The following is a 19,635-nucleotide window of genomic DNA, read 5'->3' as shown; positions in this document are numbered from 1 at the left end:
TCAGTAGGTTGTGTGGATTAAATAATTCATCCGCTTCCTGAAAATAATGTCAAATTCAGTCAAAATTCGGCAACACTGTCAAATTTAGTAATTTAAATAAAATGGATCAAACAATTTATCCGTTTTCTGAAAGCGATGTCAGAAAACGCTCTAATAGTGAGATTTAGGGGGAAGAATCTTCGAAATATTAAATGATAATAAACAAATGACAACTAAGATGTGATAGAATAGTGGCTATAATAACCTGGATTCAGTAATAAACATAAAAACATGTTGCCTCGGGTTTAAAGCAACATCAATATATTCCATACACACTATAAGAGTGAAAAAAAGCAAAAAAAAAAAAACAAAGTTGGGCGATCCTTCAGCCAAATCTGTCAGAATACTAATATCAGAAATCTCTTCTTCCATTGAAAAAAGTTGAATGGGATTTACATTGATTAAACTGGTCTAGACAAATTTAGGTATGTTACATATGGTGGCAATGAAAAAAAGGGGCAGTCCTCACATCATCAATAACTAATAAACATACTATAATAGGATAACTATTAAAGTGGCGTTTAAAACACTTTCGCAAGATAGCAGTCACAGCCTATTTTTCTTCAAAAACACACGATCAAGTTACATACAGCATAATATGACACAGTGAGATTTTTACATTCCTTGCTAGAAAAATCTAAATCTTTCAATTTCAACCACGCAATTTTCATTCCTTTTTTTTTATTGTTGGACCAAGAAAAGAATGAGAAATATGACGCGGTTAGAATAACTTCACCGACAAGTGACAACCATAGAAACGCAAAGACCCAACCCCAAGGGGAAGAGCAGGAGGATCAGAACATATTAAATGGCGGGGGGTTCAGAATCAGTTTTTTGGGTCGCTATTTTCCACACTTTTACAACTATTAGTCACAAGAGGTCGTTTGTAACATAATATTAGGATAGTTTACTTATTTGCATATTTTGGTTTTTCTTTATGAGGCTTAGAGGGGGAGTTCACAGAGCGCTCGCAGAGAGAGATCTTTATATCCTCTCTGTCGAGGTATAACAGTATTGAATGTATAACAGAGTATGTATAACAGAGTAAACAATCAATTTCTGGACAATTCTTAATATTTTAAAGGAATCAGCAGTGTGAGGCGAATGAGATTTTCAGGAATAGGCTCAAATATTAAAACTTGAATATGGCACCTCGGAAATTTTCGATCACCTAGCTCAGCTACTCTTTCCTAAAAAGTTTCTAAAAAAAAAATCATTGACTTTCAATTTTTCCACAGCCACATCAACAGAGGTCATAACCAGCTGTTTTCAGACATGAAGTGTTGCTGAAGTGAGAGTGATTGTCGCGTGAGGTGATGCAGCAACTGAAAGCCGGAAAGCAACAGTTTACCCTACTGTAGATTTTCTTTTATTTAGGGGGCTAATTGCTTTCTAAAATCGTTGCTTTCTAAAATTGTTGCTTTCTAAAATTATTGCTTTCTGCAAATTTAACAAAAAAATGCAAAAAGCACAAAAGTTATTACTTTCTAAAATTGCTTTCTTTAAATTTAGGGAGCTTTGGAAATGAGATTTTTGTGTAAATGCTGAGAACAGAAAAGAATAAAGGGGTCTCTATGTGCTGACTGAAGCTGATAAGACATGCCCCTTATATTCTTATTTCACGCAGTTCGAGTACCTTATCACAAGTATTAAAATAATTACAGACTGGTCCGTAAGAAAGTATATAGCCCTTCTATTTACATTTATCAACTATTTATATGCCTATATCAATAGACTTATCAAATAATTACCAAATTTGTTTTTGTAATCCCCCCCCCCCCAAAAAAAGTCATATGTACGTGCTCTCCGTTTTGGCCTCTGCTCATTTGCAGAAAGTCAGTTAGGCATAACAATTTTTTATTTTGTTTTAAGACGCAATTTTTTTATTTTAAGACGCAAAACTACCTAGGCTAATACAAACAGCCCTTCCAAAAAAAAAATTCATATTTTAGACGTGCTAATAAAAGATTAGCCCCTTGGCAATTATTTCGGAATAAATATCAATGTCAGTATGAAGCTAAGTCAGTGTGGTATAACAATTATTCGTTATATTTCATTTTGTAAAAACAGACGTTAAGTACTACCAAAGATAATTTCTTAGACCACACTGTTCTTCCATTTATATTAGAAACAAAAATATATCAAAAATAAGTGAAGTTTTGATTGAGAGAAAAATACATAAAAAACTTTTAATACAAAATAATAGTAAAAGTTCAAGCATTTCGCCTTCACACATGGAAGAATTTTTTTTCTGTTTATCGACAAAAAAAAATGGCCAAAACAAAACATATAAAGAAAAACGCCATAAACACTATACAAAAGTTTGTATACATATTCTGCTAAAATCATTTTGGGGACGCAAAACTATCTACTATTAAGTTTGATCTTAAAAATAAGTGATGCAGGGTGAGTTTGAAACAAAAATCGTTTAATTCTGCCTAATTAAGTATTGCGATAACCAGCATTACTTTTTTTCAAAAACAAAAGTATGCACTTTATTACTATGAAAAATACCGGTAGCACAAATATTTTCGAGAGAAGTAGCAGTCAAAAGAGGCCATGACAACAAGACAGGCATTTATCGGATTAGGTATCACCAAGGCCAGATTCAGAATCTACATTCGAGGGGGGGGGGGTTGGTACGAAAAAACTTTACAAAACGCAAATATTTTTTTTTTTACATGTACTTTTGTACGAGTCAGACACAAATTTCCTGAGCGGCGGGGGGGGGGGGGGGGGGGTTCAAACCGGGTAATCCCCATTCCTGGATAAGGCCCTCGGTAGCAGCCTAGTTTGCTTTCCTTTTCTGGAGGCAGAGGCGGTTTTACGAGAGGGACAGAGGGGCCGTACACAGGGCGCAGAAATTTTAAATGAATAATCTAACGGTTATAATCATTTTGTCATTTTTGAAGTTTTATTTTTATTAAGATAAAATAGAGGGCGTAGTTAATTAATTTAATAAAATAGATTAAAATAATAATGATTAAATAATATTAATTAAAATAATTAAATTAAACTAATTAAATAATTGAAAATGTAAAATTAAAAAAAATTAATTAATTAATAAGTTGAAAATAATTTTGCGAACATTGTGTGAAAATAATAATGGAAATTTCGTTAAAATTTGGCTTCAAAATTTTGCGGGGGACAGGAGGGGGGACTACTCAAGATTTTGTCCCGTGCGCTTTAGAGGCCAGAGTCGCAACTATCTGGACGGGTAGGGGCTCGTTAGGCTCCGCAGTGTCAAGATTGGCAGCATGTTCGCAACAAAATAGTAATTTAGCATTTGGTCAAAAAAGGGTTTTATGCTCTTAATATAGAAGAAGTTTTGTGCACTTAAGATAATTAGTCAGGTCTTCAAGTTTGTTCCCCACAAATGTTCAATTTAGAGCCTCCCTTCGAGACTGAAGATTTAACAAGAAGCTCTCATAAAACTTCTAAGTGGCCAACATTTTGTCTTTCTTCAATTTAAAGTTTGATTTAGTTGATGCCAGTAAAAAAGAGTTCGAAGACATTTGTACCAAATAACAGCTCATCTTGTTTGAACCAAACATACAATAAAAAAAATATATACATAGTAATTCGTTATAAAAACATCTAAAAAATAGTATACATATACATATAGATTGTCCAAATTTGAGGGCTAATCTTTCACATTATTTTTTACATGAAAAACAGATTCTGACCTTGATGAAAAGTTGGCCCTCTATCAAACCAAGCTATGGCTTTTATAGGAAATTTGACAAACAAATTTCTATTTTTCGTGGTCATACGAAAGAGTATCCGAATTGGGGAAAACTACCTTGTAACCAATCGCGCCAAAATGAAGACAATTAAAAAGTTTGGAATGGACCAGTTTTTAAACATCATAGGCAGCGCAATAGCGCTGCCTAAGCAAAGAGCGATGTGGGCACAATTTATTTTTTATTTTATTTTTTTTAGACCAGGGCACTTCGTATCTAAGGGGTTGTAATACTTTGGAAAAGGCTCATTTGATTGGAGATTGGAAGGGATAGTACCTTTTTTAATAGTGGAAAGTGATTGGGCAACTAGCACCACTTCCACACCCACCATTTCCCCAAGCACATCCAATCATAATTTTGTGATAGTCATTTGTTTCAACGTGGTTGAAAGGTCCGGAAATTATGTCTTTGAGGGACACCCCCCCCCCCAGAGTCTCAAGGCAAGGGTTGTAAGTTATACCCTGGGTGCCTATAAGGTTTATATAGAAAGAGTGATCGTATAAACTTCGAAAGGGGGTCATTGAATTCCTAATCAGAAGTTTTAGAGCGCATTTTGAGATTCAGAGCGATGGGAGGGTGAATACCCCCCCCCCCCCCACCTCGTATTTTCCAGAAATAAAACTAATAAAAATTTTGAGACTGCTGTTTGTTGTCTTAGAAACTTCAAAAATGGCTCGCTCGATTTGAAATTGAAAGGGCTTGCGCCTTCTTTATTCGTCTAAAGTGATTGGAGGGCAACTAACCACCCTCCCACGCCCACTATTTCCCAAAACATCCAATTAAAATTTTGAGATGGCCATTTTGTTCAACGTAGTTGAAAGGTCCGGAAATTATATCTTTGAGGATGACTCCCCCCAGAGCCCTCAGCGCAAGGGTTGTAGGTTTTGGCCTGGGGACACATAAAGTATACATATATATATATATATATATATATATATATATATATATATATATATATATATATATATATATATATATATAGAAAGGGTGATCGTATAAACTTTGGAAGAGACTGATTGGGTTGGTAATCAGAAGTCCTAGTGCCCTTTTTAAAATTCAGAGTGATCAGAGGGTGGATACTCCCCACCCCCGACGCCTCATATTTTCTTGAAATGCATCTGATAGAAATTTTGAGATGGTCATTTGTTGTCCTAGAAACTCCAATAAAGCTCATTCGATTGGAAATTGAAAGGGCTATTTTTTAATAGTCAAAAGTGATTGGAGGGCAACTAACCCCCACGCCCACCATTTTCCCAAAAACATCCAATCAAGTTTCGAGATAGCCATTTTGTTCAACGGAGATGAAAGGTCCAAAATAACGTCTTTTAGGATGACCCCCCCCCCAGAGCCCTCACGGTAAGGGTTCCCGAGATGCATCTGATAGAAATTTTGAGATGGATATTTGTTGTCGTAGAAACTTTGAAAAAGAGTCATTTGATTGGAAATTGAAAGGGCTATTTTTAATAGTCAAAAGTGATTGGAGAGCAACTAGCCCCCCTCCCAAGCCCACCATTACCCCAAACACATCCAATCAAAATTTTGAGGCAGCCATTTTGTTCAACATAATTAAAAGCTCCTGAAATTATGCCTTTGAGGATAAAAACCCCTCCCCCTCCCCAAGACCTTTCAAGGCAAGGGATAAAAGTTATGCTCTGGGGGCATATAAGGTATATATAGAAAGAATGATCGTATAAACTTCGGAGGGGGGCTCATTGGATTGGTTATCAGACGTTCTAGTGCTCTGTTTAAGATTCAGAGTCATCAGAGGGTGGATACCCCCCCCCAACATCTCTTATTTTCCGGAAATGTATCTAATAGAAATTTTGAGATGGCCATTTGTTGTCGTAGAAACTTCAAAAATAGCTCATTCGATTCAAAATTGAAAGGGCTAGTGCGTTTTTAACAGTCGAAAGTGATTGGGGGGAACTAACCCCTCCTCCCACGCCCGCCATTTCCCCAAACACATCCAATAAAAAATTTTATATAGCCATTTTATTCAACGTAATTGAAAGGTCCAGAAACTCTCTTTAAGGATGACAAACCACCCACAGCCCTCACGGCAAGGGTAATAAGCTATGCCCTGGGGGCATATAAGGTATATTTAGAAAGGGTGATCCTGTAAAATTCGAAGAAGGTTCATTGGATTGGTGATCAGAAGTACTAGTACCCTTTTTAGGATTGAGAGCGATCGGAGGGTGGGTACCCCCCCCCCCCCCACACCTTGTACTTTCCTGAAATGCATCTGATAGGAATTCTGAGATGACCATTTTCTGTCGTAAAAACTTCGAAAAGAGCTCATTCGAATGGAAATTTAAAGGGCTACTGCTCTTTTCCATAGTCAAAAGTGTTTGGACGGCAACTAACCCCCTTCCACACCTACCATTTCCCCAAACCCATTCAATCAAAATTTTGAGATAGCCATTGTGTTCAACGTAATTGAAAGGCCGATAAATTGTGTCTTTGAGGATGACAACCCTAAGGGCAAGGGTTATAAATCATGCCCTGGGGGCATATCAGCTATATATAGAAAGGGTGATCGTATAAACTTCAGAGGGGGGCTCATTGGATTGGTAATCAAAATTTGTAGTGTCCTTTATAAGATTGAATGATCGAAGGGTTGACACCCCCCGCCCCCCATCTTCGTATTTTCACGATCACGGTCGTATTTCCAAGGGTCGTAAGTTATGCCCTTGGGGCATATAAGGTTTATATAGAATGATTGAGAATGATCCAAGGATGGATACCCCTCCCCCCCCCCAAAAAAAAACTCGTATTTTCCCGAAATGCATCTGATTTAAATTTTGAAATGGCCATTTCTTGTCGTGAAAACTTCGAAAAAGGCTCATTCGATTGGAAATTGAAAGGGCTAGTACCCTTTTTATTAGTCAAAAGTGATTGGAGGGCAAGAAGCCCCCACCCCCACGCCCATCAATTCACAAAACACATCTAATAAAAATTTTGAGATAGCCATTTTCTTCAACGTAGTTGAAAGGTCTCGAAAGTATATCTTTGACAACCCCCATACCTTCTCAAAACCAGAGTATAATTTGCAGTTTACTAAAAAAAAAGATAGCGGCGGATTGTCAGTTTAGCATGCATGTACTGATATTTATTCCTTGAAGTTAAAAATTTATTCATTAAAGTTAAAAAGTTAAAACATTTTAAACGTATTTTGTCGTTCAATATCGTAGGATGAAAGAATCCGAATGGCTTTTGAGTCTTCAACGAGAAAGTGAACGCAAAACAGATATTTTTGGTTGAAAAAACACAAGACAAGTTTGTTCTAAAATAAAATTAATAACTGATAATTATATATTATAGTTATTAAAAAATGTATTATATTAAGAAATTTATATTTTTGATGTGCTATGTTATTGATAATTTGAGATAGCCATTTATTCAAAAGAAGTTCAAAGATCACATAGCAAGGCCTTTGGGATTAATACAACCCCCAAGAGTCTGGGGGCAAGGGTTGTAGGTTATATCTCGGGGGCGTTTAAGCCTTTTATGTAAGGTGTGGTTGTTTGAACTTTAGAGGATTCTCATTTGATTGGAAATGTAAAGTTCTAGTTCCCTTTTAAGAGTCAAAATTGATGTAGGGCAACTAGCCCTCCCCTCCCTGACAACCTGTTTTCCCCAAACGCATCCAAACAGAATTGTGAGAAAGCCATTTTGTTCACAATAGTCCAAAAAAAACATGACTTCAAGGTGGACACAACCCTCCAGGGTCAAGGTGCAAGTGTTGTAAGTTATGTCCCGGGCATATAGTTCTGATGGAACGAATGGTTGTATAAACTTCGGATCGGATGGGGCTCATTCGATTGGAAGTCGAAGATCTAGTGCCCTTTTTAAGAGTCAAAAGTGAAAGGAGGACAACCAGCATGCCCCCACAATCCTATCATTCCCCAAACATATCCAATCAAAACTTTAAGAAAACATTTTCCAAAAAGACGAAGGGAAAACAGGTGAGCCTTTCAGAGAATGTTGAGGAAACAAAACACGTTTGAAATGTTTTCACCTTTCTTACTTTCATAAATGAAAAATTATCAAAACCTTAAGGAAGAAATGTCAGTATATGTCAATTAAAGTGACAATCCACGGTTTTTTGTTTTTTTTTTAGTAAAGCGCAAATTGTGTTCTGGTCTTGAGAAGGCATACGGGTTATTAGCCCTACTCATTTTAATTTTTGCTGGTTTTGAGTTTGATTAAGATATTTATTGTAATTTCTGTTCGTTTTGAGTTTCATTTATTTATTGATATTGATTTGTATTTACGCTTGGAAGATTATTTTACTTTATTTCTGCTCATTCTTGGCTTAATGGAGCTCTTTACTTTTCTTTGAATAACTGACTTGTGAAAAAGCTTTTTAAATTAATCAAAGAAATAGACGAAAACCTAGAAACTATAGAAAAAGTATAAAAGCGAGCATTAAACAAAACTCTTCAATTTGAAGGTGGCTATTGTACTACATAACATAGACTTAGGCACTTAGGGGGTTATTTTCATGGTCCCAGGTTTTACTAAATTGAACATTGATTATAGCCCAGAAAAAAACTTGATATCCATACATATTTGTTTATTCGCAAAAAAAAAAGTCCGTGGCAGAGGCGAGGGCACCTAGGACGGCTCTTTGGTCTTTTCTCGAGTTCATTTTGAGCCAAATAATGAAATGGCTCGCAGAAAGTTTACTTCATATGGTGGTATCCTCTCTTTTGAAGTGTGTTCCCCAGTGTAGCATTCTGCAATTTTTCAAGATAAAAAGAAAATAAAAAAAAAATAAAAAAAATAATTTCATAAGCAATCCCAATTTGGAACTTCCAGTATTGAATTTTCTTTTTGTACCGGATTTGGCGAGAAATTGGGACTTCAGAAGTCAATGCTCATAACTATGAATCTCGACGACTAGGACCATTTGTTCTGGAATCCAAGTCTCCAAGTCTCTGGAGTGAGTCCAGGAGTCCCGAATTTTAGTCTTGAAGGTGTGCACCTGGAGTCCCAACGTTTGCAACCCCTCACAAATATTATGTGACAATCAAAAAACTCAAAGGTGGGTTTCTCAGGAATTTGGCACTAAATGACACCGATCAACAATAACAAGGCTACGATCGAGGATTTTTTGCGATTACTACTCTGAACCAACAAACATTTCTGCCTTAAAAAGAAAGATAAAATGGGATACAAGGCAGCATCCAGGGGGATTACAGGGTCTAAACCCTCCCCCGAGATTTTTGTATGAATCGTAAAAAAAGTAATAAAAAGGCATATGATTTTTTTTGGCGTTTTGTAAAGTTTTTTGTACCCCCCCCCCCCCAACGAAACCTTGAATGTGCCTTTGTTGGAATATCTTATTTATCCTGAAAGGATTTCCTGAATCTTTGCGTACAGGCGCGTAGCATGCCTATTATTAATTAATAATTTAAAAAAAATATGAAAGTAAAGAGCGAGGTTAAAACGAACAAAAATTACTGCCTAGCAGTATATGCAACATATCTTTGATAAACTGTTTTAATTAAACTTGCTGGGTATATTTTCATATAATGCATATTTGTAGAATCAAAAAAAAATGCTGGTTTACTGAAAACACAGGACAAACGCAACAAAATAGGCTTGGAAGCAGAAAAATCCATAAATGGACTGCAGAGAATAAAAGAATAATTCATAGAGTTCCCAATGGTCTTTTAACAACAAAGAAACTAATAAATTTTACGGGTCGATTAACCCTATAAAAAGCTCAAGAAAGCTTAGTCTTTAGGAAAGTGCTAGTTCTCAAAGGCTAATTAGGTCGAAAGAATCGGACTATGTTAGTTATGAACAAATCAATTCAGTCTAAAATGGCCCTGGGGTTCGTCTAAAATGAACTGGGACTAAAATGGCCCGACTGGGACAAATGTCCCATTAGATTGTTAATCTATAATAAACACTGGAAATTATTAATAATGCTTAAAATAGTCATTTTTTACAACACATACTATTTTCGAATGTTCGGGAAAAAAAATATCAAAATATAACAATCATACCTCTATGGCCTTTACTAGCTTAATAAAACCGCTCTGAGGGTCAATCTGGAAGTAATCCAAGTCTGATTCATCGCGATTGGCCCGAAGTGAATAAGTAATTCTAGCATTTTCACCTTCATCAATATCCGTTGCTGCCACTCTCATAACGGTTTGATTTACCTTACTATCTTGTGGAATGGTTTCTCGATAATCCTAGAAAAGTAAATATTACAAGTAAGTTTTACCCTGCTATTAAATATAGGCAGGTAATTTTTGTTGAATTAAAGCAGTTAAATTAAATCTTAATCTCATTAAATAAAAGAAAATTCAATTAACTGAATGAAAATAATCACAATTGGCACGAAGATAAGTGTTTCTGGCATTTTCACCTTCATTAATGCCCATTGCTGTTACTTTCATAACAGTTGATTTACCTTGCTTATCTTGTGGAATAATCTCGATAATCCTAGAAAATAAACATCTTTGAAACATGATTTACATTGCTTTGAAGCATAGCAAGCATTTTTTTTTCTTTGTTAATTAAAGAGGATATCAAGCAGTTAGAATGAAGGAAATGGGTCATTAAATTGTCCTTGACAGAATATATGTAAGCAAAAACCCTGGGCAATTTTGAGATTTTGAAAAAAAAGAATGTTTTTTTTTATCTTTTTCTATCTAGAACTGATACTGTGTCCTCTGTCATCTGGGGAGCGAAATTGAGATAGGGGCAACTCAATGCAAAAAAAAGGGGTCATCACGTTGGGGCGGTACCCTTTTCAGCGTATGCCAGAAGATTTAGCCGTTGAATTTTTAAACCGTAGATACACTTTACTGTGCCCTCTTAAATGAGCCCTTTTTGGATATTCTACGATCCCGAGCGTGATTCGTCTAATAGATGATTCGTCTAGAAATAAGTCAACATGCCATACCATTTCTGGAGGATTCTTGTCAACTATAAGACAATGTCAAATGTAACTACAACACATTCAATGAACTACAAATTGTTAAAAAAGCGACCTTTATATTTGGAAAGAAGTAAAATAAGAAATTGAATGGTATCACTTTCATTTCATTAGCATGTTTTCTTCAAAGCACTACAAGTTTATCAATTCCCTATTCAATTATCTTTCCAAGTGCCCTAACAACATCCCCATTGCCAGTTACCAGCATGAGAAAGTTTACATGATTTTTAAAAAAGAGGGAGCACAAACGCCCCATAAAAGCGAGCCGATCTTGATAAAAGCTAAATTACCAGATTCAGCATGTCCGCGAATTCTAGAGCTGAGGTATTAGCCTCTATCAACAAAAATATGGAATTCCGTATTTCTTTTGCGAAAGATGGTCTTTGTTTTACTTATTTATTCTTATTTCTTCCATAAGTGGTGACAGTATCGAGCTTATTGTCGTAGAATATCGGAAGAAGAGTCATTCAAACTTGAATTCGAAGTTTTTGTGTTTTGTTTTTAATCAATCACCACAGTAAATAGCCAATTTTGTCATTTAGTACCAGAAAATAGCATTTTCGCCCGAATATGTCCGAAACGCTACCGATGGGAACATTCTAAGATAATCACCTGGTTTAAAATTATAAAAAGCATTTAATAAAACTTTCAAGTTTCGGAGGCCATAATGCCAAGTGGTAGCCCATTTGTCCAGTCCATACAAAATGAACAATGATTCTAGAGCATTTATACAGCAATATTAACTGTTATACAGTATTAATAGTTGCACACTAACTATTTTGAAAGAGGTCATTAGATCTTTTCGTGTGGAGGTTGCCTGAAGCCTCAAAATGAGCGTACGAGTCTAACATCTCCATGCAAGGCCCACTAAATCAGTGTGGAGGCAGGAAATTACACCTTAAGCTCCATTCATGTTGCATGCTGCATGAAATTCATGTCCCCTCATGCTGCAGTAACCATAGTTTGCAACGGAAAACAGAGGTTTTAAAAATTTTAACATAAAGAGAAAAATCATATATTAGCGTACATATTAGGGAACGATGTTTTTCAAAAACCCTGTGGTGAATTCAGGGATATTGTATATGTTATACGGAAATCTATCTATTATACAAGTAAAACATCTCCTTTCTGCCATTACAAAAAAATTGTGCCTCCTCAAATGGCGCCACTGTGCATGCTCTTTTAATTTTACGACCTAGAATATTTATCCAAAACACAAAATACTTTTTGAAAATTGAGTTTTTTTTTCTCTATTAAATAAAAAAAACAAGTTTTTTTTAACTGAAAGTAAGGAACGACGTTAAAACTTAAAACGAACAGAAATCATTCCTTATGTGAAAGGGGTTGTCCCCTCCTCAACGCCTCGCTCTTTACGCTAAAGTTTTTTATTGTTTAAAAAAATAGAGTTGTGAGAAAGTCAAACTTTAGCGTAAAGAGCGAGGCGTTGAGGAGGGGACAGCCCCGTTTATATAAGGAATAATTTCTGTTCGTTTTAAGTTTTAACGTCGTTCCTTACTTTCAGTTAAAGAAACTTGTTTTTTGTTTTTTTTTTTATATTTGAACGTTTTTGAATAAATGCAGGTTTTGATCTTGGCTCACCGTACATGAATAATTAAAACAAAATTTGCATATTAATTTACTTTTATTTGGTTAAATGGCTTTTTCGAGACTTGTTTAATTTAATTTACGAACGTTTTTATCAGTAATAAATGTACGTAACTTTCGAATTAACTTACGTAACGAACTTCTATATTCATGTATTTTTAATACGTATGTTAGGGAATTCGCCCCCTAGTTAATACCTTGCTCTTTACGCTAAATTTCGAATTTTGTTCCAATTCTTTAAAAATGACCCCTTAATCACAAAGGCCGTTAATTGGAAAAAATAGCTCTTATGAAAGTACTAAAAAATCTTTGCCGTAAAGAGCGAGGTATTGACTAAGGGGTGAACCCAATCATATATGTAATACTTTCAGTTCGTTTTAAGTTTTGATGTTGCTGCTGTTGCAGTTGAAAAACTTGTTTTTTTATATTTAATTTCTGATCTTTTTTTAAATAATGCTGGGAAGTCCAGCGTCCCCTTCATAGCAATGTCCCTTCCCCCATGAAAACTTCCTTCATGGAAAGATCCTCCCACATAACCCACAACCCCCCCCCCCACTAACAGGAAAAATCTCCCCTGAAAACGTCAGTATACTTCATAATAACCAATACTATATGTTGACATTGAGTAAAGTTCATAACTTTCAGCCCTCCCCCCGGGAACTTCGGGGGATTAAGTCATCCTAAAAGACATACTTATAATATTTTCGAACATGCTGAACAAAATGGCTATCTCAAAATTTTGATCAGGTGACTTTGGGAAAAAAATGAGCGTGGGAGGGGGCCTAGTTGCCCTCCATTTTTTTGGTCACTTAAAAAGGACACTAGAACTTTTAATTTCAATTCCAATGAGTCCTCCCACGATATTCTAGGACCACTGGGTCGATACGATCACCCCTGAAAAAAAAATAAATAAAAAATAAAAAATAAATGAAGACGCACCCGTGATCTTTCTTCTGGCAAAAAATGCAAAATTCCACATTTTTGTAGATAGGTGCTTGAAACCTCTACAGTAGAGTTCTCTTATACGCTGAATATGATGGTGTGATTTTCATTAAGGTTCCATAGCTTTTAGGGGGTCTTTCCCCCTTTTTTCGAAAATCAGCCAAATTTTCTCAGGCGCGTAACTTTTGACATGTAGGACTAAACTTGATGAAATCATCAAGTTTAATATATATATTTGAAATCAGCATTAAAATATAATTCTTGTGATGTATCTATTTGTATCAAAATACCGTTTTCTAGAGTTTCGGTTACCATTAAGCCGGGTCGCTCCTTACTTACAGTTCGTTACCACGAACTATTTGAAAAGATAAAAGAAAAAACATTGAAAGAGCAATGGCGGGAATAATAGAGAACATATTTGGCTCGTGTTGCCCCAAAAAGGAATAATCAAATTACCAGGGATGCACTTGAGTATCGTACCATATTTTCCTTTTACTAAAATTGAACGAAACATATTCATTTTTCAAGAAAATATAAATGGTCAGAAAAGTTACATTAAAGACATCGGGAGGGGAGGGGGATAAAAATAGCACAGAATCGAAAAAATTACAGCTGTTACAAGGCTGCAAATTTTAATTTAAAAAGTAAATAAAACTAGAGCAGAATCTGAGGGCCAACGATATCTTTGCCCCCTCAACTCTTCGTAATCTAAAAACAAATTTGTGTCAAACGGAACAATTTCCGCAAAACGGGATTCAAAAGACTTTTTCGACAACCTTAACCCCTTTTTAAAAGAATCCAAGCTATTGTCTCCTTTCAACGGAAATTCTGGGTCTTATTCTTTTTTATATATTAATACTGTTCCAACTTACATTATTTTTGTCTATATCCGTTTATTTGTAACAGCAAATTTAGCTCTATTAGTGTAACGTGTATTAAATTTTCATCAAAGATTACTTTCTTTCAAATCCATTTATTTCAAATATGTAGAATATTTATGTAGAATTAAATAACATAAAAAATTTATAGAATTCTATATAAACCTACACAAAATTAAATAACAAAAAAAAAACTGGAAAAAAAATGTAACTTAAGCTGTCTATTTAGTTCTCTGTAAACTAAAAATGACATTACAGCCTGACATTAGCCATGACACTGACATAAATCTGTGAAGGGGGTGGGACTTCCAAGCAGGCTACTCCATTTATATGTGATAATCTCTGTTTGTTTGGGTTTTATTTTATTTTTTTCATTCAGGCAGGAGTGTTTGGGTTGCTGTTGTGTTTTTTTTTTTTTTGTTATTTGTTTTAAATAAGATTTAGTTGCTCTTTTTATAAAAGAATGTACACGTATAAGTCAATAATAAAATTACGTATTTCATTGTCATTTTCCAGCATATAAAAGGAATACATTGCTTATTCACTTCTTTACATATTTGATCAGCAAAGCAAGTTTAGAATTTCACACAGCCTCAAATATTTGTTTTAGTCGTCAATTTTTATTCAACAAGGTTTCCTCACTTAAAACAAGGAAGAAAATTTTCTTTTCTTAAGTCGGATTCAAACAAAGATAAAACTCTCTCCGTCTCTCAAACCATTGCATTGGCATACCTAATGGAGACTGTGAAAGGAAGAAAAAATATTTTAATGGTTAGATCAAAAAGACAGATTACTGACACATATGTATGTTAGAAAGTGTGCTATAATTGCATTGGTTTATTTTTGTGACGTCAATAATCGCTTTTTTGAAAGTCGCATATTTCTTAAAAGTATTTCAGAAAGTGAAGTCAAACAAAACTACTTTTTACCCATTGTTGTATTTACCTATTATAAATATGTCAAATTTCGGGCCAGCAAAACAAAGGCTAATTTGCTTCCCTGTGTGATATACTGTCATGTATTTATGTGTTAGAAAGTGTGCTTTAATTTCATCGGTTTATTTTCGTGACGTCCATTAATCGCAACAACGAATTTTTTTATTTTTTTTTTACCAAAACGGTTTTTTTTTTACCAACAAGGGCTCGTTTAACTTCTCTATCCTTATGTAAATAAAAAACCCTTACACAATTAAAAATGGACATCAAAATCATTAAAAATTCAGAGCCCATCTTTGAAAACCATCTGTTCTCTTTTGATAACAGCATGATCTAATATAAATGGAAATTACAAAAAACAAACTTTAAACGATTAACTCTGGTGTCTGGGAAAGGACACTGAAACACTGAATTAAAAATATGAAGAGAGAAAAAGAGAAAAATCAGATTTGTATTACCAATACTGGAATTAAAGAGATTTCACCTAGGGATTTGAACCCCTAATTAGGATGGGAATTACTGGGCTTACCCGGTATTTGCATAACAAAATGTAAAAACAATTCTTTCAGAAAAAAAACGGGAGCTCAGGTGGGAAATACCGAATTATGTACATACTAGTGTATATATATATATATATATATATATATATATATATATATATATATATATATATATATATATATATATATATATATATATATATATATATATATATATATATATATATATATATATATATATATATATATATATATATATATATATATATATATATATATATATATATATATATATATATATATATATATATATATATATATATATATATATATATATGACCATCACTTATAGATCCTTACGTATGAGTTTTCTCTAGAGGGGGGTCAAAAGCAATTACGTCGATTTGAGGAGGCCGTTCACCCTTGAGTCCCCCTTAGATATTAAATGATATCTTATTTGGGGTAATGTCATTGAGAAAACTAGAAAAACAACGAATCTGCCCCCCATAGACTCTGAAAAATGCATTCCCCTTCCTCCCCGCGATTTGAAGTTTCGCGAATTGATGCCAAAGGTCATAACTCCCGAAAAAAGCAGAAAATAGATAAGTATCTGGGCAATAGAGGAGAATATAGGAATAATAAAATTATCAGGATTTCTGGGGGAAGGAACCAGAGCCCTGCCCCTCCCAAATACATAACTGATTATAAAGAATATTGATTTCGTTTGTTGTAAACATGTCTTATTACGACAGACAAAATCAATAATAGAGTAAGGCAACGAAAAGAAATTTAGGGAATTACGTAAGAGTGCAAACTAAACATAATGTATCTTCTTGATTTAAACCCATTTGATACCAAGTAGGTGTCCCGAGCTGTGGCGTAAATTGGAAGGGGAGTTCCCCCCTAGTTTTGAAAAATATCGTTTCTGGTAATTTCCGCAAAGAATGGCTTTTTGTGTTTTCATTGAAAACAATTGAAAAAGCAGCAAATTCCTCCCCCCCTGACTAAAAATTATTTTTTCCCCTCCCCTATATTTGCGCGAATTGAGGCCAGTGATACCAAGCATACAGATGAGGGAAGCGAAATATGTATATGTAATTAATCTGTCAGCCAAGGCCAATATTTTCAACTAGTATCCGATTTTCTAAATAATTTCACATAAATTATTAATAAATAATAATTTCACATAAATTGCCTTAAAACTGTCCTTAAAACTTATATTTTTTAAGTGAGGAAAATTGCAAGATTTTAATTTCAATTTGCGCTTCTCTTTTTTTTTTTTTTTTTTTTTTTTTTTTTTTTTTTTTAATACAGAAAATATGATTGATATAGCCTACACAGTAAGAGCGAGCATGCAAGAACAAAAACAAATCTTACCGATGTCCTTCTACCATCATTCTGGTTCGCAAAAAAAGAAAAAAACATCGTAAATGCTACAAATATTTCTTGTTACTTTCCAGTTTGTTTAATTTTTGGACACAAATAATAAAAATGGTTGGTGAAACTTGAAAATACTGATGAAGTTAAAATTGAAGTAAAATACTGGCGAAGTAAACAAAGTTGAAGTAAAAATACTCGTGAAGTAGGCAAAATTAAAGTTAAAGCAAAAATACTGATGAAGTAGGTGAAGTTAAAATTGAAGTAAAAATACAGGTGAAGTAGGGGAAGTTAAAGTTAAAGCAAAAATACTGATGACGCATGTGAAGTTAAAGTTGAAATAAAAATACTTGTGATGTAGGTGAAGTTAAAGTTGAAGTAAAAATATTGGTGAAGTAGGTGAAGTCAAAGTTGAAGTAAAAATACTGGTGAAGTAGGTGAACTTAAAGTTCAAGCAAAAATACTGGCGAAGCATGTGAAGCTAAAGTTGAAGTAAAAATACTGGTGAAGTAGCTGAAGTTGAAATTGAAGTCAAATACTGGCGAAGAAGGTGAAATTAAAATTGAAGTAGAAATTGCAGATGTGGTTAAAAATGCCCAATCTCATGTTATCAATTCCTCAAATTAAGAGCTTAAACGAATGGCATGATATTCGACCAATCTTCAAATCGGCCAACCTAATTTCGATTGAAAATTAGGCAACTGCTTACAATACCAGATTTGAAATAAAGCCTTTAAGATATAAAAATCTATTCTTTTTTATACTTGCTTTGCTCTTTTCTCTTTTTTTCTCATGATTGGCGTTTAACTTTATTTAATTTGCAATTTTCAGCTCCCCAGTGTCCGTCTTACTATAAATTGTATAAATAAAAACTAACACTACGGGAAAGGTCGTATCCAGGGGGGGGGGGGTACCAGACTTGAATCCTCTCTCCAAAATTTTTGCCCAACTCGTAAAACAAGTAACAAAAATACATATAAACGAATTTTTGATGCGTTTTTTAAAGTTTTCTGTACCCCCTCCTTCCCCCGAACAAAAATCGTTTCTTTTAATTCCCGTTTAAAATTCGAAAATTTGTCGATTTACTGAGCAACACATGACATAACTGATTCAAAAAAAAATATATATATATATATAGCCTATATTTATTTGTTCCACTTTATCTAATATTGGTTTCAACACAGTATTAAAAAGGTAACAATGGTAAAAACAACCTTGTATCGTATTGGATAACTAATTAGACACCTGAGTTATTACAATTTTATTTTTGTTAATATTCAACTTTCTCGCTATTTTCAAAATTCAATTCTAATTTTCACAGAGTTTCAAACAGGAACTGTTGGCGACCCGGCTCAATACAAACCGAAACTCTAAAAAATGGTATTTTGATACCGATAGATACATTAAAAGAATCAAATTTTTATGCTGATTTTAAATATATAAGTTTCATCAAGTTTAGTCTTACCCATCAAAAGTTACGAAAATTTGCCTTATTTTCGAAAAAAGAGGGAAACATCCCTCAAAAGTCACATAATCTTAATCAAAATCACAGCATCAGATGCCGCGTATCAGAAAACCCTACTGTAGAAATTTCAAGCTCCTATCTGCAAAAATGTGGAATTTTGTATTTTTTGCCCGAAGAAAGATCCCGGATACGTGCTTTTTTTTCTTTCTTTTTTTTAAGGGGTGATCGTATTGACCCAGTGGTCCTAGAATGTCACGAGAGGGCTCATTCGAACGGAAATTAAAAGTTCTAGTGCCCTTTTTAAGTGACCAAAAACATTGGAGGGCTACTAGGCCCCCTCCCACGCCTATGTTTTCCCAAAGTCACCGGATCAAAATTTTGAGATAGCCATTTTGTTCAGCAAAGTCGAAAAACCAAATAACTATGTCTTTGAGGACGACTTGATCCCCCACAGTCCCCGGGGGAAGGGCTACAAGTTATGAACTTTGCCCATTGTTCATATATAGTATTGGTTATTAAGTATACAGACGTTTGGGAGGATCTTTCCATGGAGGAATTTTTCATGGGGAAAGAGAATTTGGATTTTACAACATTATTTAAAAAACAATCAGAAATTAAATAAAAAAAAATACTGAAAGTAAGGAGCAACTTCAAAATTTAAAACAAACAAAATTATTACGTATATGAGGGGGTTCGTCCCCTCCTCAATAACTCGCTCTTTACGCTAAAGTTTTTTTTAGTAATTTCAAAAGAGCTATTTAATCGAATCAAACGGCCTTTATGATTCAGGGGTCATTCTTAAAGACTTAGAACAAAATTTGAAATTTAGCGTAGAGAGCGAGGTATTGTGAAGGGGGCGAACCCCCTCATATTACCTTTATAAGGAGTTCGCCCCCTCATCAATATCTCGCTCTTTACGCTAAAGTTCGAATTTTGTTAAATAATGGCCGATATAAACAATAATTTGTTTGTGTTATTTTTTGCCCTATCTTAGCATTTAATTTTATCTCAATCAGCTTAACAGGCGGTAATAAACTTAATACAAATAGAAAATATTATGCATTTGAGGAGGGTTGCCTCTCCTCAATAGCTCACTTTTACACTAAGTTCTTTTTTTACTTTTAAAAGAGGTTATTATTCTAATTAAACAGCCTTTGTGATTGACGAGTCATTCTTACATTACTGGAACAAAA

General features: G+C 34.3%; 1 protein-coding gene across 1 annotated transcript in view; it reads right to left on the bottom strand.

The window, feature by feature from the left end:
- shg (DE-cadherin) overlaps nucleotides 1–19,635 on the bottom strand; it is a 239,108-nt gene that overhangs the window by 104,271 nt on the left and 115,202 nt on the right. Inside the window, exon 8 of the mRNA XM_089088478.1 lies at nucleotides 9,800–9,991. Coding sequence (XP_088944604.1) covers nucleotides 9,800–9,991 — 192 coding nt within the window. The remainder of the gene's footprint in view (nucleotides 1–9,799; nucleotides 9,992–19,635) is intronic.

This window comes from Artemia sp. Qi Xiang Cuo, chromosome 4 (assembly GCF_049724085.1).
Source record: "Artemia sp. Qi Xiang Cuo chromosome 4, ASM4972408v1, whole genome shotgun sequence".
Lineage (NCBI taxonomy): Eukaryota > Metazoa > Arthropoda > Branchiopoda > Anostraca > Artemiidae > Artemia > Artemia sp. Qi Xiang Cuo.
Note: the sequence above shows the minus strand (reverse complement) of the source record. Positions and strands in the feature narration are given on the sequence as shown.